The sequence below is a fragment of the Passer domesticus genome, chromosome 12 (genome assembly GCF_036417665.1).
Source record: "Passer domesticus isolate bPasDom1 chromosome 12, bPasDom1.hap1, whole genome shotgun sequence".
In the NCBI taxonomy this organism is placed as follows: domain Eukaryota; kingdom Metazoa; phylum Chordata; class Aves; order Passeriformes; family Passeridae; genus Passer; species Passer domesticus.
In genome coordinates, this window is record NC_087485.1 from 1,532,373 (window position 1) to 1,560,000 (window position 27,628).

Sequence of the window (27,628 nt, forward strand, 5' to 3'; positions counted from 1 at the left end):
CAGGGAGGAGCCAGGCCTGCCCGCAGCCCCCTGCCCACACTGAGCCTCTCGTGCCCGCAGGGACCTGGGCAAGGGGGGCACGGTGGAGAACGCCTACGGCAAACACGACACAGACCTGGAGCCCGGCGCGCCCCAGCGCCTGCAGCTGGCCCAGCTGCTGGATGGCACCAGGAGTGAGCCCGTGTGAGTGTCCCCTGAGGGGGTGGCGGGACCCCTGCGCTCAGTGGGATGGTGTAACACCCCGCCATCACTCCACTTTCTTGCAGGCAATTGCTAAACCTCTTCCCCAAATACATCCGGGCTCCCTCCGGCCTCGAAGCTGAACCTGTCAAGCAGCTGCTGCCAGGTAGGTCCCAACATGTCCTCCACAAGGAAACCAGCACTGGTCTCCCCACAACAATGTCCTCAGTCCCCGACATCCCAGAGATCCAACAACCCCCATGAGCCACGTCCCCAGATGTTACTGTCCCCCTCTGTGTCCTCAACACAACGTCCCCAATGAGTCCCGGTGTGTTCCTCCCCAAAAAATCAGCACTGGAAGCACACCTGATGGTGCCAGCCCCTGCGGACAGTGAGGACACGAGTCCCACTGTGTCACTCCCCCCAAAAAAATTGTCCTTAAGAGCACAGCAGCCACTGTGCGGTGCCCTGACGGTGTCACCCCCTGCAGATGACGAGGACAGCTACCTGGATGTGGAGGTGCATCTGAAACAGGAGCGCAGGGGCTCTGGCCCTGGCGAGCACTTTGTGGAGTGGTGGGTGCTGAGGCAGAAGAACGCCCCAGCCCGCGAGGGCAACATCCTCCCCATGATCATCTTCAACGACAAAGTCAGCCCCCCCAGCCTGGGCTTCCTGGCTGGCTACGGGTACGTGCAGGGTGCCAGGGTGCGGGGGGCATGCGGAGGGACTCGCTGGTGGGACCCAGGGTGTGCCCCCCTCCTGCAGGATCATGGGGCTCTACGTGTCCGTCGTGCTGGTGATCGGCAAGTTCGTGCGCGGCTTCTTCAGCGAGGTCTCGCACTCCATCATGTTCGAGGAGCTGCCCTACGTGGATCGCATCCTGAAGCTGTGCCAGGACATCTTCCTGGTGCGGGAGACGGGCGAGCTGGAGCTGGAGGAGGAGCTCTACGCCAAGCTCATCTTCCTCTACCGCTCGCCTGAGACCATGATCAAGTGGACGCGGGAGAAGGAATAAGGGGAAGGGGCTGCAGCCCCCCCTGACAGGGACATCACCGCCAATGCCTTAACCAGCCCCCCCCCAGCTGGGGCCGTGTCCCGGCCCGGGAGGCAGGGGGATGGATGTGGGGTTCTGGGCACTCCCGTGGAGGGAGGATGTTTTCCTGGATGTTTTTCTTACATTGATTTGAAGCCGTCCGACCTGCACGGACCACGTTGTGCCTTCCCAGGAAGGGGGGACAGGAGGTGGCCCCCCCCCCCCACCCACTGGGCACCCCTGGCTGCCAGGTGGGGTTGGGGGGGTCAAGAGCCAGCCCATGCCCCCTCCCTGCCGGCCCCAGCCCTGCTCCAGAACCAGGTTGAACTCGAGCAATAGCCCCCCAACCCCCAGCTCCAGGATGGGGGTCCTGGGTTGTGGCCCCCCATGTTTGAGGAGGTCTGGCAGCCCCAGTTGGACTTTAGACACTTGTGACTTTGGGTTTGTGTTTTTTTTTAATAATTCAAATGTTTTATTTATACAGATACCGAATAAAACAAACTTGAGGCCTCCCTGGCTGACAGGCAGCTGGGGCAGGGAGGTGGGAGGGGACCAGGGACCTGCACCCCAGCCCCCAATAAATGGGGATGGGGGCTCTCCCTGCCCCTGGCTGGCACAGAAATGGGCTATAAAAGCAGCTGCCTGGGCGTCAGGAGTCCTCACCAAGCTCTGGGGTATCCCTGAGGAGTGGCACCTGCCCCAGCAGTGCCACAGTGGGATGGGGGTGTGTCCCCTGCTGTCCCCAGCCCCTTCAGCTCTCGCTGGCCTCCTGGTTCTGCTCCATCTCAGCTCTGCAGGGCACAGACAGGGGCTGGACACGGCCTCGGGGCTGAGCAGGTGGGGAGGGGCCCCCAGCACCCCCCAGCCCCGGTACCTGCAGATCCTGCGCTGGCCCTCGGCACGCACGTAGGGCGGCAGCGTGTCCAGGGGACCCTGCACGAGAGGGGCCGTGAGCCTGGGGACCCCCGAGACCCACCCCCTGCACCCCAAAACCTCACCAGCTCCTTGAAGGTGAGGCGGCAGCTGTAGCACAGCAGGGGGATGTAGGCAGCTTTGCTCTCAACCCTGTGGGACAGGGACACTCAGCGGTGCCACCCTGGGAGTGGCAGTGGAACCCTGGAATGTCCCCAGCCCACGTGCTCACCCTGCTGCTGGCTCCTCCAAGATCAGCGTGGGCTCCAGAGCCAGCTCCTCCTCTGTAAGAGGCAGGGGGTCACCGAGGGGTGCACGGCTGCTCCCCAAATCCCCCCCGGTGCCCTCCCCACTCACCCCCATAGGTGTCCAGGCCGCAGAGGCAGAGGAGGCAGCGCTGCCACTCGCTGCTGGCCTTGGCAGGCTCCGGGCTCAGCTTCTCCCCAGTCCTGCAGCCAAAACGGGGGTTGTGGGTGCATCCCAATCCCCCCACACCCCCAGTACCCCCCCACGGCCCCCCCATACCGGTACACGGTGCTGATGGTGGAGGGGAACTCCTCCTGCAGCCCCACCAGGAAGCGCTCGACCAGCCGGTGGATGCTGAGCTTCTCCCGGCGCTGTGGGAACCAACAGGGCAGCTCTGGGGGCCCTGTCCCTGCCTTGGGGACACGCAGCGTGGGCTCCCCACCACGGGACACCCCTACCTTGGTGAAGAGGGGTGGCACGATGACGGTGGGGACGCTGAAGAAGCGGTTGTAGAAGGCGATCTCCTTGGCCGTGTAGTCCCGCATGGGTCTCACCACCATCACGTCACCGTGGCGCTGGTCCGTGAAGCCCTGGGGGTGCAGGGGACTGTGCCACCACCGAGCCACGCCCCCCACGGCATCGTGTCACCCCTCAGGGGTGGGTGGCCATCCCCAGCTCACCGTGTCCACGGCGAGGAAGGCGCCGCGCCCCAGGGAGAGGTTGGTGAGGAGCTTGATGGCCACGCGCGTCAGGCTGTCGCCCATCATCACCTTGGCGTAGCCCCTGTCCCGGGCCGTCTGCACGATCAGGTGGGTCCTGGGGACGAGGTGACAGCGGGTCAGAGCCACCCTACCCGCCTGGCACGGGTGGCAGGCAGGGTCAGTCCCTCACCGCAGCATCTCCAGCAGCTCCTCCCGCGCCGTCGCCGTCGCCGCGGCCTCGAAGCTGCGGAGCAGCTCCTGGGTTTGGGCAGCAGCTGGCAGCCGGGGGGAGCCTGGGGCTCCTGCTGGGCTGCCCGGGGTGCTGTGGCCAGCCAGAGAGCTGCCACTGTCCCCATCCTGCCGCTGCTGCTGGATGAAGTTGTCCACAGCCTCCTTATAGGAAGGGCCGGATGGGCTGGACACGCTGGCGCGCTCTGGCCCCGGCTGCAGGATGGACGGGGGCAGCTCCAGAGCCTGCAGGGCAGAGAGGGACACAGGGGAAGTGTCCAGATGTGTCCCCTCACCTCAGCACCTGTCCCAGGTCACCACAATACCTCCTCCAGGTGGAGCAGGTGGTAGGGGAAGCCGGTGGCCTGCAGCAGGGTCTCCATCTGGGCCAGGGTCTGCTGGCGCTGCTCCGGGCTCTGCCCGCGCACCGCTCCCTCTGGAAGGGAGGTCCAGGAACAGGCTGGGGATGTGGCGGTCCCTCTGGAACTGCCACATCCCCAGCCTGCTCTTGGGGCCAGGGTGGCACCTCCCCAGCCCCGGCACAGCACAGGGGACACTGTGCTGGGGCAGGGAGTGGGGCTGGGAACGCGCAAGGAATGGGAATGGGGCAGGGAACAGGCAACAAGGCTGGCATGGGGACTGAGGCAGGGAGCTGGCAGTGGGACAGGGGATGGGCAACTGGACAGGAGCTGGAATGGGGTCAGAATGGGCAGCTGGACAGGAGCAGGGGATGGGCAGCTGGATATGGGGCAGGGGATGGGCAGCTGGACAGGAGCAGGGGATGGGCAGGGGATGGGCAGCTGGACATGGGGCAGGGGATGGGCAGGGGATGGGCAGCTGGACAGGAGCTGGAATGGGGTCAGAATGGGCAACTGGACATGGAGCTGGGAATGGGCAGGGGATGGGCAGCTGGACATGGGGCAGGGGATGGGCAGCTGGACAGGAGCTGGAATGGGGTCAGAATGGGCAACTGGACAGGAGCAGGGGATGGGCAGCTGGGAATGGGCTGGGAATGGGCAGGGGATGGGCAGCTGGACAGGAGCAGGGGATGGGCAGCTGGACATGGAGCTGGGAATAGGCAGGGGATGGGCAGCTGGACATGGAGCTGGGAATGGGCAGCTGGACAGGAGCTGGGAATGGGCAGCTGGACAGGAGCAGGGAATGGGCAGCTGGACAGGAGCAGGGAATGGGCAGGGGATGGGCAGCTGGACAGGAGCAGCAGCGGGGCTCCCTCACCCTCAACGTAGACGAGGCCGGGGATGAAGCGGAGCCTCTTGGCCGCCTCCCGGCTGAGCCCCTGCAGAGGAGTGGGGTGAGGAGTGGGGTGAGGTTTGGGGTGAGGTTTGGGGTGAGGGGATAACGAGCCGTGCACCCCCCAAGCCCCCCCTCTCACCTCCTGCACCTGCCGGACCATGGCACAGGAGGCCGGGCCCCCCGACACTGCCAGCAGCACCTGTGGGGACAGCAGGGACAGTCACCGGCCCTGGGGCCACCCCTGGGCCCCCGGCCGGGTCCCCCCCGTGGGTACCTTCTCTCCCGGGAAGATGACACGGTTCTTGCCCAGCATGGCACGGAACTTGTGCATGAAGTACTCGCGGAAGCAGTCACTGGGGACACGGGGACTCCTGAGCCACTGCCTGGCTGACACCCCCACACCCCACACCCCAAAGTCCCCTTGATGTCCCCCACAATGTCCTCAGGCCCCGACATCCCAGAGATCCAACAATCCCCATGAGCCACGTCCCCAAACGTTACTGTCCCCCCCGTGCCCTCAACACAACGTCCCCAAGCCTTGATGTTGCTTGGCCCCCATGTCCCCAAACCTTGAACCCCAGAGATCCCATGTCCCCAGCCCCAGCATCCCAATGCCCCAGACACAACGTCCCTGAGAACAAATGTCCCCAAGCCCTGATGTCCCCAAGACCCAAAGTTCCCAAGCCTCCATCCTCTGGAGACTCAAAGACCCCAGTTTATGATGTCCCCAAGCCCCGATGTCCCCAGTTTATGATGTCCTCCACCCCCAATGTCCCCCAGCCCTGATGTCCCCAATTTTTGATGTCCCCAAGTCCCAATGTCCCCCACCCTCAATGTCCCAAATTTCTGATGTCCCCAAGCCCCAATGTCTGATGTCCCCCAGCCCTGATGTTCCCAATTTCTGGTGTCCCCAAACTCCGATGTCCGCAGTTTCCGTGTCCCCAGCCCCGCTGTCCCCGCGGTCCCTCACCGGCAGAAGGGGTCCCCGACGCGGATGACGAGCGCGGCCGTGCCCTGCCCGCACTTCATGCACGTCCGGGGCTGGCTGCGGGGACACGGCCGGTCACCGGCGCCCGGGCAGCACCAGGGATACCGGGACGTTACCGGGGGACACCGGCAGCGGGGGGTCGGGGGTGGCACGGGATACCGGGGGGCACCGGGGGTGCACTGCAGGCCGGACCGGACTCACACCTGTCTGCCGGGGCGCGGCGGCGCCGCGGAGGTTCCGCGTCCGCCCCGCAGCCGCCTCCGCCACCCGCCATGTCGCACATGGCGGCGCCACTGGGTCCCGGTGGGTCCCGGTGGGTCCCGGTGGGTGCCCGGGGTCCTGCTCGGCCTCGCTCGGCACCGCTCGGCACCGTTCGGCTCGCACTCGGCCTCGTTCGGGTCCCGCTCGGCACCGCTCGGCACCGTTCGGCTCCCGCTCGGCGCCGCTCGGCCTTGTTCGGCTCCGCTCGGCCCGCGCTCGGTCCCGCCGGGTCCCGCCGTGTCCCGGTGCGCTCCCGTCGCGCGGCGATGACGCGCGGCGCCGCTCGCTGACGTGGCCGCCGCCCCGCCGGCCGCCGCCGCCATGTTCCGGAGCCTGCTGGTGGCGGCGGCGCAGCGGCCGCAAGGCCCGGCCGGGCCCCCCCGCGCCGCCCCCGGGCCCGCGGCCGCGGCCGAGGCGCTGGAGGCGCAGTTCAGCTGCCCCATCTGCCTCGAGGTCTTCCACCGCGCCGTCGGCATCGCGGGCTGCGGCCACACGTGAGACGGGGCCCGGGCGGGGGCGGCGGGGACCCCCGGGCACCCTCGGGCTGAGCCGGGCCCGGGGACGGGCGGGACGCGGGGCTGGGCGCCGTGCCCGGTGAGCCCGGCCGGTACCGGGACCCCCGGCCCACCCCGGGGTCCCCATCCCACCCCTCCCCTCCCTCAGCTCCCGGACCCGGCCGCTGTCCCCGGGACCCCCCGAGCCCTTCCCGTGCCTTTCCCGTGCCCCCCCAGCATTCCGGGACACCCTGATCCCTTTTCCAGCTGATTTTGGGGACGTTCCCAGGGGGCTGGGGCTGTGTTTGGGGCTCCAGCACCGCCTCACCCCTGCTCTTGTGGGGCTGGGGGCGATTCCCGAGCCCCCCACGATGCCCCCTGCCCCTGCCCGCTCCCCTGGCAGCCCTTGGGGTGCTTCACTCCCTGTTGGTGCCGAGGAATGCCAGATAACGGGATTGTGGGGACGGGGCTGCTTTGGCTCCTTTGCTGCTGGGAATGGGCTGAGCCAGGCTCCTGCCTGCCTGGGCACCCAGCCCTGCCTCGGGCTGCTCCCAGCTCTCCCAGTAAGGAATCTGCTCCCCGTGGGGCCCGAGAGGTGCCTAGAGCAGAGGCTGGGCAGAGCTGAAGGAATAAAATAAATAAAACGTTCAAATCCCTTCAAAGGATGCACCTTGGGCAGCACGAGAGCCCGAGGTGGACTCTGAGTCCCAGATTTTCACACTGTTATAAGATTTGGTCCATTTCCATGTGGGGGTCATTCTCCAATCACAGCTCCAGCTGGTGCAGTCCCATCCTCCCAGTTTGCTCCCCTCCATTCCCTGTTGTTTGCACTTTTTGGGCCTTTTGTTGTTTGCACTTTTTGGGCTGAAGCAGCAGTGATGTCCTTGGTTCTGGGCTGGAAAGGGTTTGTTGTGTGTGCCTGAGCTGTGAGGAGAGCTCTGACACTTTATATGAGTTCAGAGTTATGTACCAATGCAGCCCAGAGTCTGAAAACACAAAAACTAAAACTGCTAAAGAGCTGGAACCCATGACGTGGGTTGTGGGGGCAGCGGGGTGCCCTGCTGGCACGCTGCTGTGCCCGCGGTGCTCAGGGCCCCCCTGTGCCCCCAGGTTCTGTGGGGAATGCCTGCAGCCCTGCCTGCAGGTGCCCTCCCCGCTGTGCCCGCTCTGCCGCGTGCCCTTCGACCCCAAGAAGGTGGAGAAGGCTTCCAGCGTGGAGAAACAGCTCTCGTCCTACAAGGCTCCCTGCAGAGGCTGCAGCAAGAAGGTAAAGCTGTCCCCAGTGTCCCCAGTGTCCCCATCCTCCTCTGGAATGTGTCCAGAGAAGGGAACCAGCTGGGGAGGGGTCTGGGGGAGGCTCAGCCTGGAGAAAGGGGAGGCTCAGCCTGGGAGAAAAGGGAGGCTCAGCCTGGAGAAAAAGGAGGCTCAGCCTGGAGAAAAGGAGGCTCAGCCTGGAGAAAAAGGGAGGCTCAGCCTGGGGAGAAAGGGAGGCTCAGCCTGGAGAAAAAGGGAGGCTCAGCCTGGAGAAAAAGGGAGGCTCATTCTGGAGAAAAAGGGAGGCTCAGCCTGGAGAAAAGGGAGGCTCAGCCTGGAGAAAAGGGAGGCTCAGCCTGGAGAAAAAGGGAGGCTCAGCCTGGAGATAAAGGGAGGCTCAGCCTGGGAAAAAGGGAGGCTCAGCCTGGAGATAAAGGGAGGCTCAGCCTGGAGATAAAGGGAGGCTCAGCCTGGAGAAAAGGGAGGCTCATTCTGGAGAAAAAGGGAGGCTCAGCCTGGAAAAAAGGAGGCTCAGCCTGGAGATAAAGGGAGGCTCAGCCTGGAGAAAAGGAGGCTCAGGAGGGACATTCTGGCTCTGCACAGAGGGGACAGCCAGGGGAGTCAGGCTCTGCTCCCAGGGAACAGGGATGAAACCTCTGGGGATCCCTGCAGCCCCAAATCTCCGTCCTGCAAGGAGGGACGGGAGGGTGCAGCATTCCCACTGCTGTGGTTGTGGACCAGAGGTCACTCCCACCTCAGCTGAGCAAGGGCAGCTCCGGTGCTGGCTCCTGGCAGTGTTCCTGCTCCTCCAGGAGTGTTTGCTGTCCTCCTCCTGCAGGTGACCCTGGCCAAAATGCGCTCCCACGTCTCGTCCTGCGCCAAGGTGCAGGAGCAGATGGCCAACTGCCCCAAGTTTGTTCCTGTTGTCCCCACATCCCAGCCTATTCCCAGGTAGGCCTGTGCCTCGGGCAGGGCAGCGTGGCCCTCCTTGCATGCCCTGCAGTCCAGGTGTGTGTTGTGCCTGTCCCTGGGGGGAGAGCAGCCCCTGTTCCCTCCTGACACTGCTGCTCTGGGCTGAGGGATCCACCCAAGCTGGGAGGGGCTGGGCTGGCTCCTGCTGTCACAGAGCTGTGTGTGTTTCTTGTTTTGGTAAGGACCCCTTGTGTGAGGACACGAGGCTTGACTCTATTTTGCTCAGAAGGCTGATTTATTATGTTATATATTATATTAAAATACTACATTAAAACTATACTAAAAGAACAGAGAGAGTAAAGATGGGAAGTCTACAAAGACAAGAATAGAATAGAATAGAATAGAATAGAATAGAATAGAATAGAATGCATAACAAAATCCTGTGACTGCTCACAGCCTTGGTACACGTGGCTGTGATCAGTCACTAATTGAAAACAATCCCCAAGGACCAATGGAAGATGCACCTGTGGCATTCCCCAGCAGCACACAGTTACTGTTTACATTTCTTTCCTGAGGGTCTCAGCTCCTCAGGACAGGAAAAATCCTAGCAGAGGATTTTTCATAAGATATCATGGCTGCATGTGTTAGTTTGGGAGGGGTCAGTGCAGCCTGCCCTGGGGTCTGAGCTCGTCCTTGCTCTCCTCAGCAACATTCCCAACCGCTCCACGTTCGTGTGTCCCTACTGCGGGGCACGGAACCTGGACCAGCAGGAGCTGGTGAAGCACTGCATGGAGAACCACAGGAACGACCCCAACAAGGTGGTGAGTGCTGCTGGGGGGTGTGGGACAGCCCTGGAGTCCAGGCACAGCCTGCAGCATCCCAGGCCAGCAGCACGGATGTTTGTGGAGGCACAGCTGTGTTCCAGCTGCCTGAAATCCCTTTGGGAGCAGGGGTCTGTGTCTGCTTTGAGCTGCCTCCATCCCCCTGTTCCTGCAAACCAGGTGCTGGATTGCCTCTCCCTGTCCCCTCTGGGTTGAGCAAGGTGGGGAGCTTGGGATCTTCAGCACAGGGATGGGGAACTTGGGATCTTCAGCACAGGAATGGGGAACTTGGGATCCTCAGCACAGGAATGGGGAGCTTGGGATCTTCAGCACAGGAATGGGGAGCTTGGGATCCTCAGCACAGGAATGGGGAGCTTGGGATCCTCAGCACAGGAATGGGGAGCTTGGGATCTTCATCCCAGGAATGGGGAGCTTGGGATCTTCATCCCAGGAATGGGGAACTTGGGATCCTGAGCAGAGGAATGGGGAGCTCGGGATCCTCAGCACAGGAATGGGGAACTTGGGATCCTCAGCACAGGAATGGGGAGCTTGGGATCTTCAGCACAGGAATGGGGAGCTTGGGATCCTCAGCACAGGAATGGGGAGCTTGGGATCCTCAGCACAGGAATGGGGAGCTTGGGATCTTCAGCACAGGAAGGACCTGGAGCTGCTGGAGCAATTCCAGAGGGGGTCACCAAGGGGATCAGAGGGGTGGAGTAGCTCTGCCATGAGGAGAGGCTGAGAAAATTTGGATTGTTCAGCCTGGGAAAGAGAAGCTTCAGGGACACCTAATTGTGGCCTTCCAGGACCTTCAGGAAAGGTGGAGAGAGGATCCTGACAATGGCCTGGAGGGACAGGACGAGGGGGAATGGATCCAAACTGCCAGAGACTTGGTTTGGGTTGGGTATCAGGGTGAAATCCTTCCCTGTGAGGGTGGGGAAGCCCTGGCACAGGTGCCCAGGGCCAGGCTGGATGGGGCTGGGAGCCTGTCAGAGGAGGGGCACACACCACTCAGCTCCATGGGAGGTCCCTGTGCAGTGCCACCAGCCCGTGTCCCTGTCCCCACAGGTGTGCCCGGTGTGCTCGGCCATGCCCTGGGGGGACCCCAGCTACAAGAGTGCCAACTTCCTGCAGCACCTGCTCCACAGGCACAAGTTCTCCTACGACACCTTCGTGGTGAGTCTGACCCTGAGCCAAAACAGGGCCACCCCCTCCCCGTGTTCTGTGCCAGGGGGTGAAACCAGCCCTGCACAGGGCACACGTGTCCCACCCATGAGACCCCACACCCACCAGGAGGAGAGGGGATTGTTCCTGCTCTCCACAAAAGGGGTTTTTCCATGGAGCTCTTCCCCTGAGGAATTGTAGCACAAAGGCCCTTTTCTTGGAGGTTTTGGGAACGGGGTGGGACCAGCCCTGCTCCAGGGTTGCTGCACATGGGGGGTCCCTGACCCCTCCTGTGTGGGGGGCACTTGTGATGGCTCAGCCTTGGCCTCAGGGGGCTGTTCCCATCCTGCTTTCATTGGAGAGATGTCAGGGAAAAGAACCTCCAGGCGTTTCCAGAGGAATATCCCAACCCAGAGCTCTGCAAAACCCCCTGGCCTTGCTAGAAAGCTTCACCCTTGTGTGGGCAGGCTCATCCCTCCTGGCAGCTGTGGGATCCCAGCAGGAGAGGGGTGTGGGCACAGAGGACACCGGGAAGAGCAGGGGTGCCACTCCTGGGACACGTGGCACAGCGTGCCCTGGCTGTGCCAGCCCTCCTGAGCTGCTGCTTTGCCTTCCAGGATTACAACATCGACGAGGAGGCGGCGCTGCAGGCAGCCCTGGCTCTGTCCCTCTCTGAGAACTGAGGCTGATCCCTCTCCCTGCCCTGGCTCCTTCTGCACGCTCCAGGAACCCTCTGGAGCCCCACTGCAATTCCCACCTTGTTGAAGAAGGTGGAGCCTCTTCAGTGTCACAGTGAGTGAGCAGAGAGCTCTGGAGCAGGGCTGGGATCAGTCCTTGGACTGGCATTAATATCCGTGTTGGGAGCCTAGCCCCGTGTCCAGATCTATTTATTGTTAGATGCTTTTTGGCACGCTCCTCCCTGCTCTCTGTTGCAGCAGAATAGGTACCTGAAACTGATAGATTGACCCTCATTTGGGACTGGAATCAGCCACATCCTTTTAAAAAGGAGGAAGGCAGCACGGAGCAGCTTTTTTTAAACTCTCCAAGGATTTTTCTAGAGATGTCAGGCTGTCCTGACCCCCGTGCTGGAGGCTGGAGCTGCCTCCTTCACCTGAATCCCAGCATGAGACTGAAGAGTGGTTCAGAGGAGCCCTGGAGGATGGCATCCAGCATCCAGGGAGCCTCCCCTTCCTCGTTTTGTACCTGCTCTTGGGACACCAAACCCTTGCCTTTTTCTACACGGAGCAGCACGGAGCCTTTTCCACCTTTTCTAGAGCTGCTCTAGAAGCTGCTCCCCTTCACTCTGCAATACCTGCCACCTGGGACAAGAGTATTTTTATGGAACATTATTAAGAAAGTTTATTTTTTACACAGATAACCCAAGCAAATGAAGACGTGGGTTGGGAATGGGGCGGGGGCAGGAGCTGGATCCCGCAGCGGGTCGGACTCTGGGGTGGGGGGAAGTGCAGGGATCTTTCTGGGCCTTTCCCTTCCCTCAGCAGAGTTGTGAGCAGGCAGGGTGGTTGGGTGGGATCCAGGGGCTGGTTGTCCATGCAGGATCCCAGCCCCGAGCTCCTGTTCCCCCCAGAAATCAGGGAGTGCCTCTCCCTGTGGGAATCCCTCCCTGGGAAGGGGGCACTGCTGATCCAAGGTGCTCCACAGCAGCCTGGTGAGCCCTTCCCCCTGCCCCTTGCTCTCAGCCCTGCCTGCTGCTGCTGGAGTTGGCTCTGGAGGGCTGGGAGAGGCTGGGAGGGAGATGGCAGCAGCCACGGGGTGAGCCCTGAGCGAGGGGGTGACTGCCTGCAGGATCTGCAGGGTGGGAGAGGCCCCCCTGCATCTCCCTGCTCAGAGGATTCCTGAGCTTTACCCAAACCCGGTTCCAGCTCTGCTCTAGCAATACTGCCTTGGGGTTGGTTTGGTTTCACACTGTGGGTGATTTTGGGGTCTGCAGCCCTGCGAGGAGCGTGCAGGGAGCCCTGAGCCCCCCTGGCAGGGCAGGGAGAGGGGTGGGACCTTCTCTGCCCAGCACTGCTGCCTCCTGGGGGTGTTCCTGTGGGGTGGGAGAGCACTGGCACCTTCCAGGAGGAGCCCAGGGGCATTTCCCTGTCCTGTGCTCAGCTGGGACCCTCAGCAGCTGGAGCAGCCTCCGTGCTGTTGGGCCAGCACCCTTAACCTCGGCCTCCTTCCCTCTCTCCTGCTCCTTTTTGCCCCACAGAGACAGAGCAGGGGCAGCAAGAGCTGCTTTTGTAAAGCACTTTAAGGCCCTGGGTGCGAGGGGCCACACCAGGCCGTGCCAGGGATCCCCCCCTGTGCCAGGGATCCCCCCCTGTGCCAGGGATCCCCCCCTGTGCCAGGGATCCCCTCCTGTGCCAGGGATCCCCCCCTGTGCCAGGGATCCCCCCTGTGCCAGGGATCCCTCCTGTGCCAGGGATCCCCCCCAGTGCCAGGGATCCCCCCTGTGCCAGGGATCCCTCCGTGCCCTGGATCCATGGATCCCCCTAGCCGTGCCCACCAGTGCATCACCCGCCACTTTTTTGCATAATTAGAACTTTTAACGAGCCGTCCTGTTTTTTGAAGAGGAATTAACTCGATGACGTTATTTGTAGCAAACCATTTTTCTCAATAAAGGCAGTTTCATCCACGCGTGGCTTTTGGGGGGGAAGCACTGCAGGGATACTGGGAGCACTGGGATGCTGGGGCTCTGGGATACTGGGAGCACTGGGATACAGTGGCCCTGAAGGCTGTGGGAGCACTGGGGCCATTTGGAGCGCTGGGAATATTTGGATATTTGGATATTTATTTGGATATTTGGGGTGTGGAGGTGACCAGGAGTGCGGGAGCACTGGAGCTGTACTGGGGACACTGGGTAGCAGTGGGCTGCCGGGGCCGGAGCGGTGCGGGGAGCACTGGGAGCGGTACGGGGAGCAGAACCGGGCAGGTATCGGGAACAGAACCGGGAATGGTACCGGGAGCGCCCGGACGGTACCGGAGGCAGCGGGAGCGTCTGCGCATGCGCAGGTCTTGCCCAATTCAAAAATGGCGCCCAGCAGGCCTGGCCCAGCCCGCTCAGGGGGCGGGGCCACCCGTGGTCCGATCGCTGCTATTGGCTGTTGGGAACCGTGTGCTGCGGTCTTGACCAATGGCGAGGAGGGACCGGCCGCAGGCCACGGTCACGTGCGTGGCGCGGGGGCGGGGCCTGAGCGCGGCCGGCAGCGATGGCGGCGGAGCGCGGGCTGGCCATGGCGACCTGCACGGCCCCCGTGAACATCGCCGTGATCAAGTACTGTGAGTGCCGGGACGCGGCCGGGCGGGCTGGGCTCCTCCGGGGCACGGGCTGGGCTGGGTGTGCCGGGCCGGGCTGTGCTGCACCGTGTCCCGGCTTGCCGTGCCGTGCCGTGCCGTGCCAAGCGCTGTTATGCCATGCTTTGCTCTGTGTCCATCAGTGCCATGCCGCTCCTGGCCATGCTATACCATTCCTGGCTGTGCCATGCTATTCCTGACTGTGCCATGCCATGCTAGGCGCTGTCATGCCACGCTTTGCTGGTGCTGTCAAACTTCCATGCCGTTCTTAGCCGTGCCATGCCATTACTAGCCCTGCTGTGCTCTTCCATGCCATTCCAAGCCGTGCCATGCCGTGCTCTCTTGCAGGGGGCAAGCGAGACACCGACCTCATCCTGCCCATCAACTCCTCCCTGAGCGTGACCCTGCACCAGGACCAGGTGGGTCAGCACCAGGACCAGGTTTAGGATCAGGACCAGGACCAGGTTTAGGACCAGCCCCCAGGGTGCTGATCCCTCTCTCCCCACAGCTCAAGACCACCACGACGGCGGCCGCCAGCCGGGATTTCACGGAGGACCGGCTGTGGCTCAACGGGAAGGAGGCGGACGTGGGGCACCCGCGGGTCCAGGCCTGTCTGCGCGAGGGTGAGTGTCCCCTGCTGTCCCTGACCCCACTGTCCCTGCTGTCCCTGACTCCGCTGTGCCCTGACCCTTCTGTCCACACTGTCCCTGCTGTCCCCACTGTCCCTGACTCCACCGTCCCTGACCCCGCTGTGCCCTGACCCTTCTGTCCACACTGTCCCTGTCCCTGCTGTCCCCTATCCCTGCTGTCCCCGCTGTCCTTGACCCCACTGTCCCTGGTGTTCCTGACCCTGCTGTCCCTGTCCCCACTGTCCCTGACCCTGCTGTCCCTGGTGTTCCTATCCCCAGTGTCCCTGACCCTGCTATCCCCGACCCCGCTATCCCCAGTGTCTTGTCCACGCTCTCCCTGCTGTCCCTGACCCCGCTGTCCCTGCTGTCCCTGTGTCCAGTGTCCCTGTCCCTGCTGTCCCCACCATCCCTGTCCCCGCTGTCCCTGTCCCCGTGTCCCTGTCCCTGCTGTCCCCGTGTCCCTGACCCCGGTGTCCCTGTGTCCAGTGTCCCTGTCCCTGCTGTCCCTGACCCCACTGTCCCCGCTGTCCCTGACCCTGCTGTCCCTGCTGTCCCTGTCCCCGCTGTCCCTGACCCCGCTGTCCATGTCCCTGGTGTCGCTGTCCCCACTGTCCTCACCATCCCTGTCCCCACCGTCCCTGACCCACTGTCCCTTTCCCCGCTGTCCCTGTCCCTGCTGTCCCCGTGTCCCTGACCCGCTGTCCCTGTCCCCACTGTCCCTGACCCTGCTGTCCCCTGACCCCACTGTCCCCGGTGTCCCTGTCCCCGCTGTCCCTGTCCCTGCTGTCCCCGTGTCCCTGACCCGCTGTCCCTGACCCTCTGTCCCTGTCCCCGTGTCCCTGACGCTCTGTCCCTGTCCCCGTGTCCCTGTCCCCGTGTCCCTGACGCTCTGTCCCGCAGTGCGGCGCCTGGCGCGGAAGCGCCGCGGGGGCTCTGAGGACGCGGCCGCGCTCAGCCTCTCCTACAAGATCCACATCGCCTCCGAGAACAACTTCCCCACGGCCGCCGGGCTCGCCTCCTCCGCCGCCGGCTACGCCTGCCTCGGTGTGTCCCCTGTCCCCGGCTGTCCCCTCCTGGGCTGGGAGGGCTGACAGGGCTGTCCCCTTGCTGCGACCTGTCCCCTGCCTATGGCGGTGTGGCGTGGTGGGCGCTGGGAGGGGTGACAGGGCTGTCCCCCGTGCCTGTCCCTGTGGTGTCAGTGCTGGCCCAGCTCTGTGGTGGCAGCAGGAGGGGTGACAGGGCTGTCCTCTCTGATTGTGCTCTGGCTGGCTTGGCTCTGTGGTGGGAGCAGGAAGGGTGACAGGGCTGTTCCCCCTGCCTGTCCCCTCAGTTTCAGTGCTGGCCCGGCTCTGTGGTGGCAACACGAGGGGTGACAGGGCTGTCCCCCCTGCCTGTCCCCTCAGTTTCAGTGCTGGCCCGGCTCTGTGGTGGCAGCAGGAGGGGTGACAGGGCTGTCCCCCCTGCCTGTCCCCTCAGTTTCAGTGCTGTCCCAGCTCTGTGGTGGCAACACGAGGGGTGACAGGGCTGTCCCCCCGCCTGTCCCCTCTGTGCTCTGGCTGTCCCAGCTCTGTGGTGGCAGCAGGACGGGTGACAGGGCTGTCCCCCCTGCCTGTCCCCACACTGTCAGTGCTGTCCCAGCTCTGTGGTGGCAGCAGGAGGGGTGACAGGGCTGTCCCCTCTGTCTGTCCCCTCAGTGTCAGCACTGGCCTGGCTCTGTGGTGGCAGCAGGAGAGGTGACAGGGCTGTCCCCCCGCCTGTCCCCACACTGTCAGTGCTGTCCCAGCTCTGTGGTGGCAGCAGGAGGAGTGACAGGGCTGTCCCCCCTGCCTGTCCCCACACTGTCAGTGCTGTCCCAGCTCTGTGTTAGCAGCAGGAGGGGTGACAGGGCTGTCCCCCCTGCCTGTCCCCGTGCTGTCAGTGCTGTCCCAGCTCTGTGGTGGCAGCAGGAGGGGTGACAGGGCTGTCCCCCCGCCTGTCCCCGCAGTGTCGGCGCTGGCCCGGCTCTACGGGCTGCAGGAGGAGCTGTCCGAGGTGGCGCGGCGGGGCTCGGGCAGCGCCTGCCGCAGCATGTTCGGGGGCTTCGTGCAGTGGCAGCGCGGGGAGCGCCCCGATGGCACCGACAGCCTGGCCCTCCAGGTGGCCCCCGAGACGCACTGGCCGGAGCTGCGCGTCCTCGTCCTGGTGGTGAGGGGCTGGCAGGGGGGTTTGGGTGGGATGTGGGGCGTGGGGGGCTCAGGAGGGGCCGTGTCCCAGTGGCTGTGTGTGTCCCCCCAGGTCAGTGGGGAGAAGAAGCCGGTGGGCAGCACGGCGGGCATGCAGACCAGTGTGGAGACCAGTCCCCTGCTGAAGGTAGGGGGACAAGGAATTTGTCCTGCCCGGGCAGGAACAGGGTCCCCTTTCCCTTGGAATGGGGCTGGAGGGTGTGCAGTGACACCCAGAGGGTCGTGGTGCTGTGGGTGTCACCAGATTTGGGGGACAGTGACCTTCCTGCTGCGGGTATCCCTAAATTCAGGGTGACAACCCACCCGTTGTGGATGTCACCAAACTGGGGTAACCGTGACCCTCCTGCCATGGGTGTCACTAAACCAGGCTGGCCACACCCTGCCTGCTGTGGTTGTCACTGATTTGGGGTGACCCTGACCCCCCTGCCATGGGTGTCACTGGGCTGATGGTGCCCCCCGTGCCGTGGCAGCACCGGGCAGAGGTGGTGGTCCCCGAGCGCCTGGCCCAGATGATGCAGCACATCCGTGACCGTGACTTTGAGGGCTTTGGCCAGCTGGCCATGAGGGACAGCAACCAGTTCCACGCCACCTGCCTCGACACCTTCCCGCCCATCTTCTACCTGACGGACGTGTCGCGCCACATCATCGCGCTGGCGCACCGCTACAACGCCCACCACAGCCACACCAAGGTACCCGCGGGGCCCCGGGGGCTGCCACGCCGCCGTGGCCCTTGCCCGGGTCCCCACGTCCCCAATGTGTCCCCCACAGGTCGCCTACACCTTCGACGCCGGCCCCAACGCCGTCATCTTCGCGCTGGCCGACACCGTGGCCGAGTTCGTGGAGGTGGTGAGGCGCAGCTTCCCCCCCGCCTCCAACGGGGACCAGTAAGGGAGCCCCGCTGCTTCCCGGGGTGCTGGGGGGGCTGGGGACGCTGGGGACAGGGCACTGAGGGCTGGCCGTGCCGCAGGTTTGTGCGGGGGCTGCCCGTGGGCCCGGCCGCGCTGCCGCGGGAGCTGGAGGGCGCCGTGCTGGCCGAGCCCGTGCCCGGGGCTGTGCACTACATCCTGCACACCAAGGTGAGCCGGGGTCACCGGGGGGGACACGGCCTCTCGGGGGGTCTGACCCCGTCCCTGGCCCCCAGGGGTGTCCAGGAGCCCGTAACTGTCCCAGTTCCCAGGGGTGTGTGTGGTGCCCTGTCCCCATCCCCAGGGGTGTCCATGGGACCCCATCCCACTCCCCATCCCCAGGTGGGTGTGCAGGGCCCTGTCCCCATCCTCAGGGCTTTGTGTGGGACCCCATCCCTGTCCCCAGTCCCAGGAGGGTGTGTAGGGCCCTGTCCCCATCCCCAGGGTGGTATGTGGGACCCCATCCCTGTCCCCAGCCCTGGAGGGGTGTGTGGGGCCCTGTCCCCATCCTCAGGGGGGTGTCCAGGACCCCATTCCTGTCCCCATCCCGAGGGTGGTGTGTGGGACCCCATATCCCTGTCCCAATTCCCAGGGGAGTGTGTAGGGCCCTGTCCCCATCCCCAGGGCTTTGTGTGGGACCCCATCCCTGTCCCCTTCCCCAGGGTGTTGTCCAGGGCCCCATCCCTATCCCCAGTCCCAGGAGGGTGTTTAGGGCCCCATACCTGTCCCCAGCCCTGGGGGGAGTGTGTAGGGCCCTGTCCCCATCCCCAGGGGGGTGTGCAGGTCCCCATTTCTGGACACATTCCCACTGGGGTGACCTTTTGGGGTCCGTGGGGCTCCCCGGTGTCCCTGAGCCGTGTCGTGCCCCCAGGCTGGCCCCGGTCCCCAGCTCGTGGATGACCCCAGCCAGCACCTCCTGGGCCCGGATGGGCTGCCCCGGAGCCGGGCCTGACCCCGGGGACACTTGGGGACACGCCGGGGGACGCTGCTGGTGCCACAGTGGGGCTCAGCACCCTGAGCCAGGCCTGCTGCAAAGCTGTCCCCAACCCTGGCGCAGGCTGTCACCCCGGGGCTGCTTTTTAATCTTTTGTAAGGAAATAGAGTTCCTGGTTCCAGTGCTGTGTGGGGTGTGAGCTCTGTGTGTGGGGCTGGGGGGACAGGACATGGGGACAGTCCCTGGGCTGGTCCTGTTCCTCCACACGGCCCTGTCACCCCACATGACCCCTGTGTCCCTTGTGGGACATCTCCTGTCCTGTATGTCCCCAAGCTGTCACTGATCCTGTCCTTCCACACTGCTCCTGTCCCTGGCACGTGCCACATCCCCTGTCCCTGGCAGGGCTGAGCCTGTCCCCATCCCTGCGATGTCCCCGCTGCTGGCACGGCTCCTGTCCCCATCCCTGCGATGTCCCCGCTGCTGGCACGGCTCCTGTCCCCATCCCTCTGCTGTCCCCGCTGCTGGCACGGCTCCTGTCCCCATCCCTGCGATGTCCCCGCTGCTGGCACGGGTCCTGTCCCACGCACGGCCCCCGTTGTCCCGGGGCTGGCCCTGTCGCTCCGTGCCATCCCTGTCACCGCCGTGTCCCGTGGCCCCGGGTCGGTGCCGTGTCCCCAAGGGGGCGTGGCTAATACATTTGGGCGTGGCGTATTAGAAGGGGTGTGGTCAGTGCGAAGGAGGCGTGGCCTGTGCTGGTAACGCCCCACCCACCTTCCGGGTCGGGACGGGCGGAGCGGAGCCGAACCGGGAGGGGCTGGGCCCACCGGGAGCAGTCGGAAAAAGCGAAGCAGAACGGGCCGAACCGGACCGGGCCGGGAGCAGCCGAGGGCGCTCGGGCCGAGCCGAGCGGAGGCGGGAGCAGCCGAGGGCGCTCGGGCCGAGCCGAGCGGAGCCGGGAGCAGGCGAACCCGTTCGGACCGAGCGGAGGCGGGAGCAGCCGAAGGCGCTCGGGCCGAGTCGAGCGGAGCCGGGAGCAGCCGAGGGCGCTCGGGCCGAGCCGAGCGGAGGCGGGAGCAGCCGAGGGCGCTCGCTCGGGCCGAGCGGGCCATGGGGCAGATCGAGTGGGCCATGTGGGCGAACGAGCAGGCGCTGGCCGCCGGGCTCAGTGAGTGCGGGGCACGGGGCTTTGGGGCAGCCGGGCACTCCGGAAAACCCCCGGGCTCTGAGGGGAGTGAGCGCCCCGCGGGCTGGGCGTGCCGAGCCCCGCCGGAGGGGACTGGGGTCCCGGCCCCGCCGGGCTGAGGGAAGTCCCGGCCGGGAAGTCCCGGCCCAGCGGGGCTGGAGCCTCCGCTTCCTCCTTCTCTCTTCCTCCTCTGCCCTCTCTCCCTCGGTTCCCTCCTCTCCTCCTCCTCTTGCTCCAGCCGCGAGGTCAAAAAGCTCCCGCAGGGTCCTGGAGTTCCCAAACCCGGGGGTGCCGGGGCCGGGGCCCCCGAGCCCCGCCCTGGGCCCTGAGCCGGGTCCCCAGGGCCATAACCCCGCCTGGGGGGCTGCGGGGCTGGGCCTGGGTTTGGGGGGCATGGCCTGAGCTCCGGGCTGTGTCTGGGGTTTGGGAGCTGCACCCCAGGCTGGGGGGTTGTGTCCCGAGTTTGGGGAACTGTATCCCGGGTTTGGAGGGTTGTGTCCCGGGTTTGGAGGGTTGTGTCCTGGGTTTGGGGATTGTATCCCGGTTTGGGGGCTATATCCAGGTTTTGGGGGGTTGTATCCCGTTTTGGGGATTTGTATCCCGGTTTGGGGGTGTGTCTTGGTTTGTGGGGGTGTATATCCCGGTTTGTGGGGGTGTATATCCCGGTTTGTGGGGCTGTATCCCGGTTTGGGTGTTATATCCCGGGCTGGGGCTGTATCCCGGTTTGGGTGTTACATCCCGGTTTGTGGGGCTGTATCCCGGTTTGGGTGTTATATCCCGGGCTGGGGTTGTATCCCGGTTGGGGGCTATATCCCGGTTTGTGGGGCTGTATCCCGGTTTGGGTGTTATATCCCGGGCTGGGGCTGTATCCCGGTTTGTGGGGTGTATATCCCGGTTTGTGGGGCTGTATCCCGGTTTGGGTGTTATATCCCGGGCTGGGGCTGTATCCCGGTTTGTGGGGTGTATATCCCGGTTTGTGGGGCTGTATCCCGGTTGGGGGCTATATCCCGGGCTGGGGCCGGTGTCCCGGTTGGGGTGTTATATCCCGGGCTGGGGCTGTATCCCGATTTGGGTGTTATATCCCGGGCTGGGGCTGTATCCCGATTTGGGTGTTATATCCCGGGCTGGGGCTGTATCCCGGTTTGGGTGTTATATCCCGGGCTGGGGTTGTATCCCGGTTGGGGGCTATATCCCGGGCTGGGGCCGGTGTCCCGGCCCGGTGTGACGCTCCATGCCGCCCGTTCCCGCAGTCCTGCTGACGGGCGGCATCGTGGCCGTGGCGGGGCAGTTCAAGGGCTGGTACTTCGCCGCGTACTCCATGTATCCTTCCCGACAGCATTCCCGGGGCTGGGCTGCGGGAAAACACAAAACAGCCCGACGGGGCTGGGAGGCATGGCCGGGGAGGGGTCGCATCCTCGCCCCCCGCCCTGCCCCAGCTGTGCGTGCCCTGCCCCGCACAGCCCGGTTTTGGGGCACTCCCTGGGGCCGTTCCCGGTCCCATCCCGCCTTTCCTTGACGCCCCGGCAGCGCGGCAGGAGTCCTGGTGTGCCTGCTCGAGTATCCCAGGAGCAAACGCAAAAAGGGCTCCACCATGGAGAGGTGGTGAGTGCCGTGTCCCCCCTAGGGTCCTGTGTCCCCCCTGGGGGTCCTGTGCCCCCCCTGGGGGTCCTGTGTCCCCCCTGGGGGTCCTGTGCCCCCAAACACAGGGATGTGGGAGCACGGGTGGGTTCCTCGGGGTGATCCTTGCAGAGATGGGGCTGCCTGGAGGCTGGCTGTCCCCTGAGGGTGGGGACACCCCCAGTGACCCCCTGCTGTCATCCTGCAGTGGCCAGAAGTACCTGACAGCCGTGGTGAAGCTCCTGGGGCCCCTCACCAGGAATTATTACATCCGAGCCGTCCTCCATGCTGCGTGAGTGGGGTGCAGGGTCAGGGCTGGGATCCCTGAGTGGGGTGCAGGGTGGGGACTGGGGCTGTGTCCCCCCCGAGTGGGGTGCAGGGTCAGGACTGGGGCTGGGATCCCCCTGAGTGGGGTGCAGGGTCAGGACTGGGATCCCTGAGTGGGGTGCACGGTCAGGACTGGGGCTGGGCCCCCCTGGCTCCCTCTGAACACCAAATCTCTGCCACAGCCTGGCTGTCCCTGCTGGATTCCTCCTCTCCACCATCCTGGGCACCGTCTGCCTGGGCATCGCCAGTGGCATCTACCTGCTGGTGAGTGCAGAGGGGCTTTGGGGGTTTTGAGGGGCTGGGAGGGGGAGTCCGCCCCTAAACCCACGCGCCAGTGCTTCCATGTGAATTCCAGCAGCATTCCCAGCCTGTCCTGATCAGGGTGTGCAGGGGTCACATCCTCCTCCCCCCACCCCGGTCCCCCTGTGCTTTCCCTGCCCCCAGCAGCCCCTTTTTGGGGTGGGGGTTGTTTCCTTGGCACTGTCCCGATCCCACAGGCTGCAGTTCGAGGGGAGGAGTGGAGACCCATCGAGCAGAAGCCCCGGGAGAGGCCACAAGTGGGGGGCACCATCAAGCAGCCCCCCAGCAACCCCCCGCCCCGGCCCCCTCCCGACGCCCGCAGGAAGCAGCCGGAGCTGGGGGGGCAGGTGAACCCCATCCCCGTGGAGGTGGAATAATGGGGGGTCCTCCTGCCCTGCCCTGCCCTGCTCCTGCTTCCCAGCTGCTCCTGGCTCTGCTGCAGCCGTCGGGCTCCTGGGGCTCCCCAAAACCCCGGGGGTGCTGAGCTGCTTGTTGTGGGTCCCCAGCTCCTGGTGATGCTCAGATCCTTGGGATCATCAGCTCCCCTGGGCTTCCCAAGGGATCCCCAAATCCCCAGTGATGCTCTGGGGTCCCCAGGTCTCCTGGGGATCCCCAAATCTCCTGGGGATCCCCAAATCCCCTATGATGCTCAGCTCCTTGTAGGCTCTCCATCTCCCTGTAGGATCTCCTGGGGATCCCCAAATCCCCTAAGATGCTCAGCTCCTTGTAGGCTCTCCATCTCCCTGTAGGATCTCCTGGGGATCCCCAAATCCCCTAAGATGCTCAGCTCCCAAATTCCCAGTGATGTGATGCTCCCTGTGGGGTTTCCAGCCCTCAGGGACTTCCCAACTTCTGGACAGTCCCAAATCCCTGGGGCTGCTCAACTTCCTGTGGGGTCTCCAGCTCCCAGGAGCTCCCCAGCTCCTGGTCCTCCCCAAATCCCCAAGAATGTTCAGCTTCTTGTGGGATCTGCAGCCCCCAAGGGCTTCCCAGCTCCCAAGGATCCCCCAAATCCTTGGGGATTCTCAGCTCCCTGTGAGTCTCCTGCTTCCAGGGGCTCCTCAGCTCCTGGGAAATCCCAAATCCCTGGGCATGCTCAGCTCCCTGAGGGTCCCAGCTCTCGAAGCACCCCCCAGTTCCCTGGGGGATCCCCAAATCCCTGTGGGACTCCATCTCTCAGGGAATCCCCAGCTCCCGGGGGGATCAGGCAGCTCTGCTCCTGCTCTCCCTGGTCTTTGTCATTTCTGCAGTTGCTGTTGCAATAAAAAGTGGGAAAGGCACCGGCTGCCCCTGCCTCCTGCTCCAGGGGGACTCCTCCCAGTGCTGCCCTGCTCCTGGGGGCTGCGACAGGACTGGGGACCTGTTTTGGGGACAATTGGTGCAGTTACGGGCAAATCCAGGATGCAGATGTGCAGAATATGGCCACGGCAGGGTCCCCTCCCAAAATCCTTGTGGGGTGGAACTGGGAGGGCCCCAAAGGAGCCCCCAAAACCTGGGATAACCCCGAGCAGGGAATGTGGGGAGCATTTCCCTTCCCACTGCTGCAAATTCCCCGGTGTGCTGTGGGTGCCAAATCCTCGATCCCACTGGGATCAGCAGCTGCTCCAGGCCCCCTCTGCCCCCTCCCCACACAGACCCTGCCCCCGAGGGGCTGCAGGTGGCCCAGGGTCCCCCGAGGAGCTGCCAGCACAGGTGGAGTGGCCCTGGCAGGTGGCACCAGCTCCGTGGGATGTGGTGCCCGGGGGCAGAGCCGTGGGAAAGGTGTGGGTGTCGGGGTGCCAGGGCTGGGTCCCCCCCGGGCTGGGGGTGTGGGGCACCCCCGTGCCCTGCCGCCCTCCCCAGCACCTCCCAGTTCAGCGTGCCCTGCTGCACTGGTGCTCTGCCCACCCTGCGGGGGCTCAGGGGTGTCCCACAGCTGGCACTGCCCGTGGATGTGCCTCTGTCCCTGTGCCCCAATTCCCCACATCCCAGTGCCCTGGCTGGGAACAGAGCGAGGGCTGTGCCAGGAGTTGTTGGCTTTTATTTGCAGCATTAAATAGCACTAGGAAGGAGACAATAAATACCTTTTGGGGGGAATAAATGAATAAATAACCAGTGAGTGCAGCACTCACAGGGTCTGGCCGTGGGGCCACGCTGGCCCTGCAGTCACAGCCGTGGCTGGGGGGTGGTCAGCAATAAATAGAAGGTCCAAAAAGCCCCCCGCCAGCAAGGCTTATAAATAACTCATAAATAACCCGGCAGGGGCCGCCCTGGCGGGGTGGGGTGCTCTAAAACAAGCACGGGCGGGGTGGCACGGTGCCCGGGGCGGGCTCAGCGCGCCGTGCGGGGCAGGACGCAGGTGCAGCCCACGGGCACTCGGATGGAATCCACCTCCAGCGCCACCAGCCCCGGCCCCGCGGGCCGCGGGCACGGCTTGCGCCGCAGCACCAGCATGCTCTGCTGGATGGTCACCGAGTTGAGCGACGTGGTCTCCCGGCCGGTTTTCACGTCCACGCAGCCGCTGCACAGGCACTCGGCGAAGGCCAGCTTGCGCGGGTAGCGGTTCTCGTCCTCGTCGATGCTGCGGGGACACGGCCACACCTTCCCTCGTGCCGGCGGCTCTCACCGGCCGGGCTGGCCCGGGGGAAGGTCGGGAGCGGGTACGGGGCACTCACCGGTATCGCCACGGCGAGATGGAGCGCTCGTGGGGCTCGCTGCGGAGCGCGGCGCGCAGCGGCAGCGCGGGGCAGGCGGGCGGCGGCTGCCGGCGCCGCCGGGCCCCGCGGGGCTCGGGCCGCTCCCGCCGCTCCAGCCGCGGCACCAGCTGCACCGAGACGTGCCGGGCCCAGCGCAGGCGGCGGCCCAGCAGCTGCGCCGGGCCCTCGTCACCCAGCTCGGCCCCGCTGTAGCAGCGCACGGCGGAGTGCCCGGAGCGCCGCAGCCCCCGGCACTGCCCCAGGGCTGCCAGCAGGGCCAGCGCGGCCAGCCAGCCCTGTGGGGACAGCAGGGTGTCAGGGACATCGAGGGGACAGACACACACACACCTGGGCACTCAGTGACAGTGTCAGGGAATCAGTGACACAGGGCCAGCCAGCCCTGGGGGGACAAGCAGGTGTCAGGGACATCGAGGGGACGGACACACACACACCTGGGCACTCAGTGACAGTGTCAGGGAATCAGTGACACAGGGCCAGCCAGCCCTGTGGGGACAGCAGGGTGTCAGGGACATCGAGGGGACAGCCACACACAGGACAGTGACACCCAAAGGGACAGGCACACACAGCACAGTGTCAGGGACACCGAGGGGACAGACACACACAGGACAGTGACAGTGACACCAAGGGGACAGGCACACACAGGACAGTGACAGTGACACTCAGGGGACAGGCACACACAGCCAGAGCATCACTGACACTGTGAGGACAGGCATACACAGCACTGTGACAGTGACACCAAAGGGACAGGCACACACGGGACAGTGACAGTGACACCCGAGGGGACAGGCAACAGGCACACACAGTGACAGTGACACCAAAGTGACAGTCTCACACAGGACAGTGACAGTGACACCTGAGGGGACAGGCACACGCAGGACAGTGACACTGAGGGGACAGGCACACACAGTGACAGTGACACCAAAGGGACAGGCACACGGGACAGTGACACCGAGGGGACAGCCACACACAGGACAGTGACAGTGACACCTGAAGGGACAGGCGCACACAGGACAGTGACAGTGACACTGAGGGGACAGCCACACACAGTGACAGTGACAGTGACACCGAGGGGACAGCCACACACAGGACAGTACAGTGACACTGAGGGGACAGGCACACACAGCACAGTGACACCAAAGTGACAGTTGCACACAGGACAGTGACACCTGAGGGGACAGGCACACGCAGGACAGTGACAGTGACACTGAGGGGACAGGCACACACGGGACAGTGACAGTGACACCAAAGTGACAGCCACACACAGGACAGTGACACTGAGGGGACAGGCACACACGGGACAGTGACAGTGACACCAAAGTGACAGCCACACACAGGACAGTGACACTGAGGGGACAGGCGCACACAGGACAGTGACACCAAAGTGACAGTCGCACACAGGGGACAGTGACACCAGCTGTGTGTCTGTGCATCCATCCATTATTATCGATTACCTGTCCATTATCGAGCTATTAGCTATTATTAGCTATCCATTAGCTATCCACTATCCATCTCTGTATTTCTCTCCGTCTCTCTGTGTACATAAGCTCCGTATCTCTAGATGTCTCTATATCTCTAGATATATATCTATATATCTAAGTAAATATATCTCTATTTTTATCTGTACGTAGAGATGTCTGGAGCACCTCTGCATCTCTGTCTCTGCGTGTCTCTGTCTACATATTTATATATATGTGTCTGTCTGTCTATATCAGTATATCTATATGTTTATATCTATCTACATATCAATATAGCTAGCTATTTCTATCTAGATCTACCTGTATCTAGATCTACCTATATTTATATCTCTATATCTATCAATCAATATAACTGTATATATTTTTATCTATATCTATATATATATATTTATATGTATCTATCTATATCTATCTCTATCATCTATCTGTATATGTATGTATATATATATATATATATATATATATATATATATATATATACCTATCTCTCTATCCATTTCTATCTGTATCTAGATCTACCTATATTTATATCTCTCTATATCTATATATCAATATAATTAGCTATGTATATATTTCTACCTATATCTATCTATATCTATTTATATCTATCTCTATCCATCATCTATATCTCTGTATATATATATCTATTTATATCTATACCTACCTCTCCATCTATCAATTTCTATCTGTATCTAGATCTATCTATATTTATCTCTCTATATATCAATATAACTAGCTATGTATATATTTCTATCTATATCTATCGATATCTATTTATACCTATCATCTATCTATATCTATATCAATATAATCTATTTTTATCTGTGTCTATCTGTGTATATATATATTTATATTTTTATATCTATAGCTATGTCTCTATCAATTTCTATCTGTATATAGATCTATCTATATTTATCTCTCTATATCTATATATCAATATATCAGTATAACTAGCTATGAATATATTTCTATATCTATCTATATCTATTTATATCTGTCATCTATCTATATCTATATCTATATCTATATCTATATCTATATCTATATCTATATCTATCTATAATCTATTTTTATCTGTGTCTATCTGTATATATATATATTTATATTTTTATATCTATACCTATGTCTCTATCAATTTCTCTCTGTATCTAGATCTATATTTATCTCTCTATATCTATATATCAATATATCAATATAACTAGCTATGAATATATTTCTATCTATATCTATTTAAATCTATCATCTATCTATCTATATCTATATCTATCTATCTATAATCTATCTATTTTTAGCTGTGTCTATCTGTATACATACATACATACATACATACATACATACCTATATATATACATACATACATACATACATATATATATATATATACACAGCTATGTCTCTATCCATTTCTATCTGTACCTATCTATATTTATCTATATTTATCTGTGTGTCCCAGCCCTAAAACATTAGCACACACACATGCAGACGTGTGTGGGTACACTCAATGTTCACACTCACACTGTGCATGCACAACACCTGCACATACACACACACACACACACACACACACACACACACAATTATATATATTCTAT

The 27,628-nt window shown here is 62.3% G+C and overlaps 6 protein-coding genes across 10 annotated transcripts in view; 4 read left to right on the top strand and 2 right to left on the bottom strand.

The window, feature by feature from the left end:
* The window catches only part of PIEZO1 (piezo type mechanosensitive ion channel component 1 (Er blood group)), a 24,091-nt gene extending 22,420 nt beyond the window's left edge, over nucleotides 1-1,671 (top strand). The window contains exons 47-50 of the mRNA XM_064386401.1: nucleotides 61-183; nucleotides 267-346; nucleotides 671-866; nucleotides 946-1,671. Of these exons, the coding sequence (XP_064242471.1) occupies nucleotides 61-183; nucleotides 267-346; nucleotides 671-866; nucleotides 946-1,195 (649 nt within the window). The 3' untranslated portion in view covers nucleotides 1,196-1,671. The remainder of the gene's footprint in view (nucleotides 1-60; nucleotides 184-266; nucleotides 347-670; nucleotides 867-945) is intronic.
* Nucleotides 1,662-6,000, bottom strand: CTU2 (cytosolic thiouridylase subunit 2). Of its 2 annotated transcripts, none has more exons than XM_064386402.1 (15): nucleotides 5,746-6,000; nucleotides 5,525-5,595; nucleotides 4,829-4,907; nucleotides 4,694-4,753; nucleotides 4,537-4,597; nucleotides 3,627-3,736; nucleotides 3,263-3,546; nucleotides 3,052-3,187; nucleotides 2,830-2,961; nucleotides 2,651-2,742; nucleotides 2,483-2,574; nucleotides 2,358-2,409; nucleotides 2,212-2,278; nucleotides 2,088-2,146; nucleotides 1,662-2,004 (listed from the first exon to the last, which is right to left on the bottom strand). In XM_064386402.1, exons 2-15 carry the CDS (start codon nucleotides 5,581-5,583, stop codon nucleotides 1,965-1,967), a joined length of 1,323 nt encoding a protein of 440 aa, XP_064242472.1. In that variant the 5' UTR covers nucleotides 5,584-5,595; nucleotides 5,746-6,000; the 3' UTR covers nucleotides 1,662-1,964. The 2 variants fall into 2 exon arrangements, with proteins under 2 accessions (XP_064242472.1, XP_064242473.1); XM_064386403.1 differs by having other exon boundaries at nucleotides 5,525-5,599; nucleotides 5,746-5,966.
* Nucleotides 6,001-6,090: 90 nt separating this feature from the next.
* On the top strand, nucleotides 6,091-11,781 carry RNF166 (ring finger protein 166). The gene is made up of 6 exons (XM_064386404.1): nucleotides 6,091-6,297; nucleotides 7,408-7,564; nucleotides 8,390-8,502; nucleotides 9,170-9,284; nucleotides 10,353-10,460; nucleotides 11,066-11,781. The coding sequence occupies exons 1-6, from the start codon at nucleotides 6,125-6,127 to the stop codon at nucleotides 11,129-11,131; spliced, it is 732 nt and encodes a 243-aa protein (XP_064242474.1). The 5' UTR covers nucleotides 6,091-6,124; the 3' UTR covers nucleotides 11,132-11,781.
* Nucleotides 11,782-13,589: 1,808 nt separating this feature from the next.
* Nucleotides 13,590-18,619, top strand: MVD (mevalonate diphosphate decarboxylase). Its single transcript, XM_064386661.1, has 10 exons — nucleotides 13,590-13,733; nucleotides 14,097-14,167; nucleotides 14,257-14,371; nucleotides 15,278-15,421; nucleotides 16,362-16,561; nucleotides 16,652-16,726; nucleotides 17,070-17,288; nucleotides 17,368-17,483; nucleotides 17,567-17,675; nucleotides 18,376-18,619. Exons 1-10 carry the CDS (start codon nucleotides 13,664-13,666, stop codon nucleotides 18,454-18,456), a joined length of 1,200 nt encoding a protein of 399 aa, XP_064242731.1. The 5' UTR covers nucleotides 13,590-13,663; the 3' UTR covers nucleotides 18,457-18,619.
* A 526-nt stretch (nucleotides 18,620-19,145) lies between these two features.
* LOC135279347 (cytochrome b-245 light chain) lies at nucleotides 19,146-23,145 on the top strand. 4 transcript variants are annotated; one of them, XM_064386666.1, is made up of 8 exons: nucleotides 19,209-19,350; nucleotides 19,391-19,482; nucleotides 19,527-19,603; nucleotides 20,872-20,941; nucleotides 21,149-21,223; nucleotides 21,447-21,530; nucleotides 21,748-21,829; nucleotides 22,063-23,145. In XM_064386666.1, the coding sequence occupies exons 3-8, from the start codon at nucleotides 19,546-19,548 to the stop codon at nucleotides 22,240-22,242; spliced, it is 549 nt and encodes a 182-aa protein (XP_064242736.1). In that variant the 5' UTR covers nucleotides 19,209-19,350; nucleotides 19,391-19,482; nucleotides 19,527-19,545; the 3' UTR covers nucleotides 22,243-23,145. The 4 variants fall into 4 exon arrangements, with proteins under 4 accessions (XP_064242733.1, XP_064242732.1, XP_064242735.1 ...); XM_064386663.1 differs by having other exon boundaries at nucleotides 19,146-19,482; XM_064386665.1 differs by having other exon boundaries at nucleotides 19,186-19,350; nucleotides 19,391-19,603.
* A 748-nt stretch (nucleotides 23,146-23,893) lies between these two features.
* Nucleotides 23,894-26,020, bottom strand: IL17C (interleukin 17C). Its single transcript, XM_064387144.1, has 3 exons — nucleotides 26,013-26,020; nucleotides 24,520-24,888; nucleotides 23,894-24,425 (listed from the first exon to the last, which is right to left on the bottom strand). The coding sequence occupies exons 1-3, from the start codon at nucleotides 26,018-26,020 to the stop codon at nucleotides 24,176-24,178; spliced, it is 627 nt and encodes a 208-aa protein (XP_064243214.1). The 3' UTR covers nucleotides 23,894-24,175.
* Nucleotides 26,021-27,628: the final 1,608 nt, after the last annotated feature.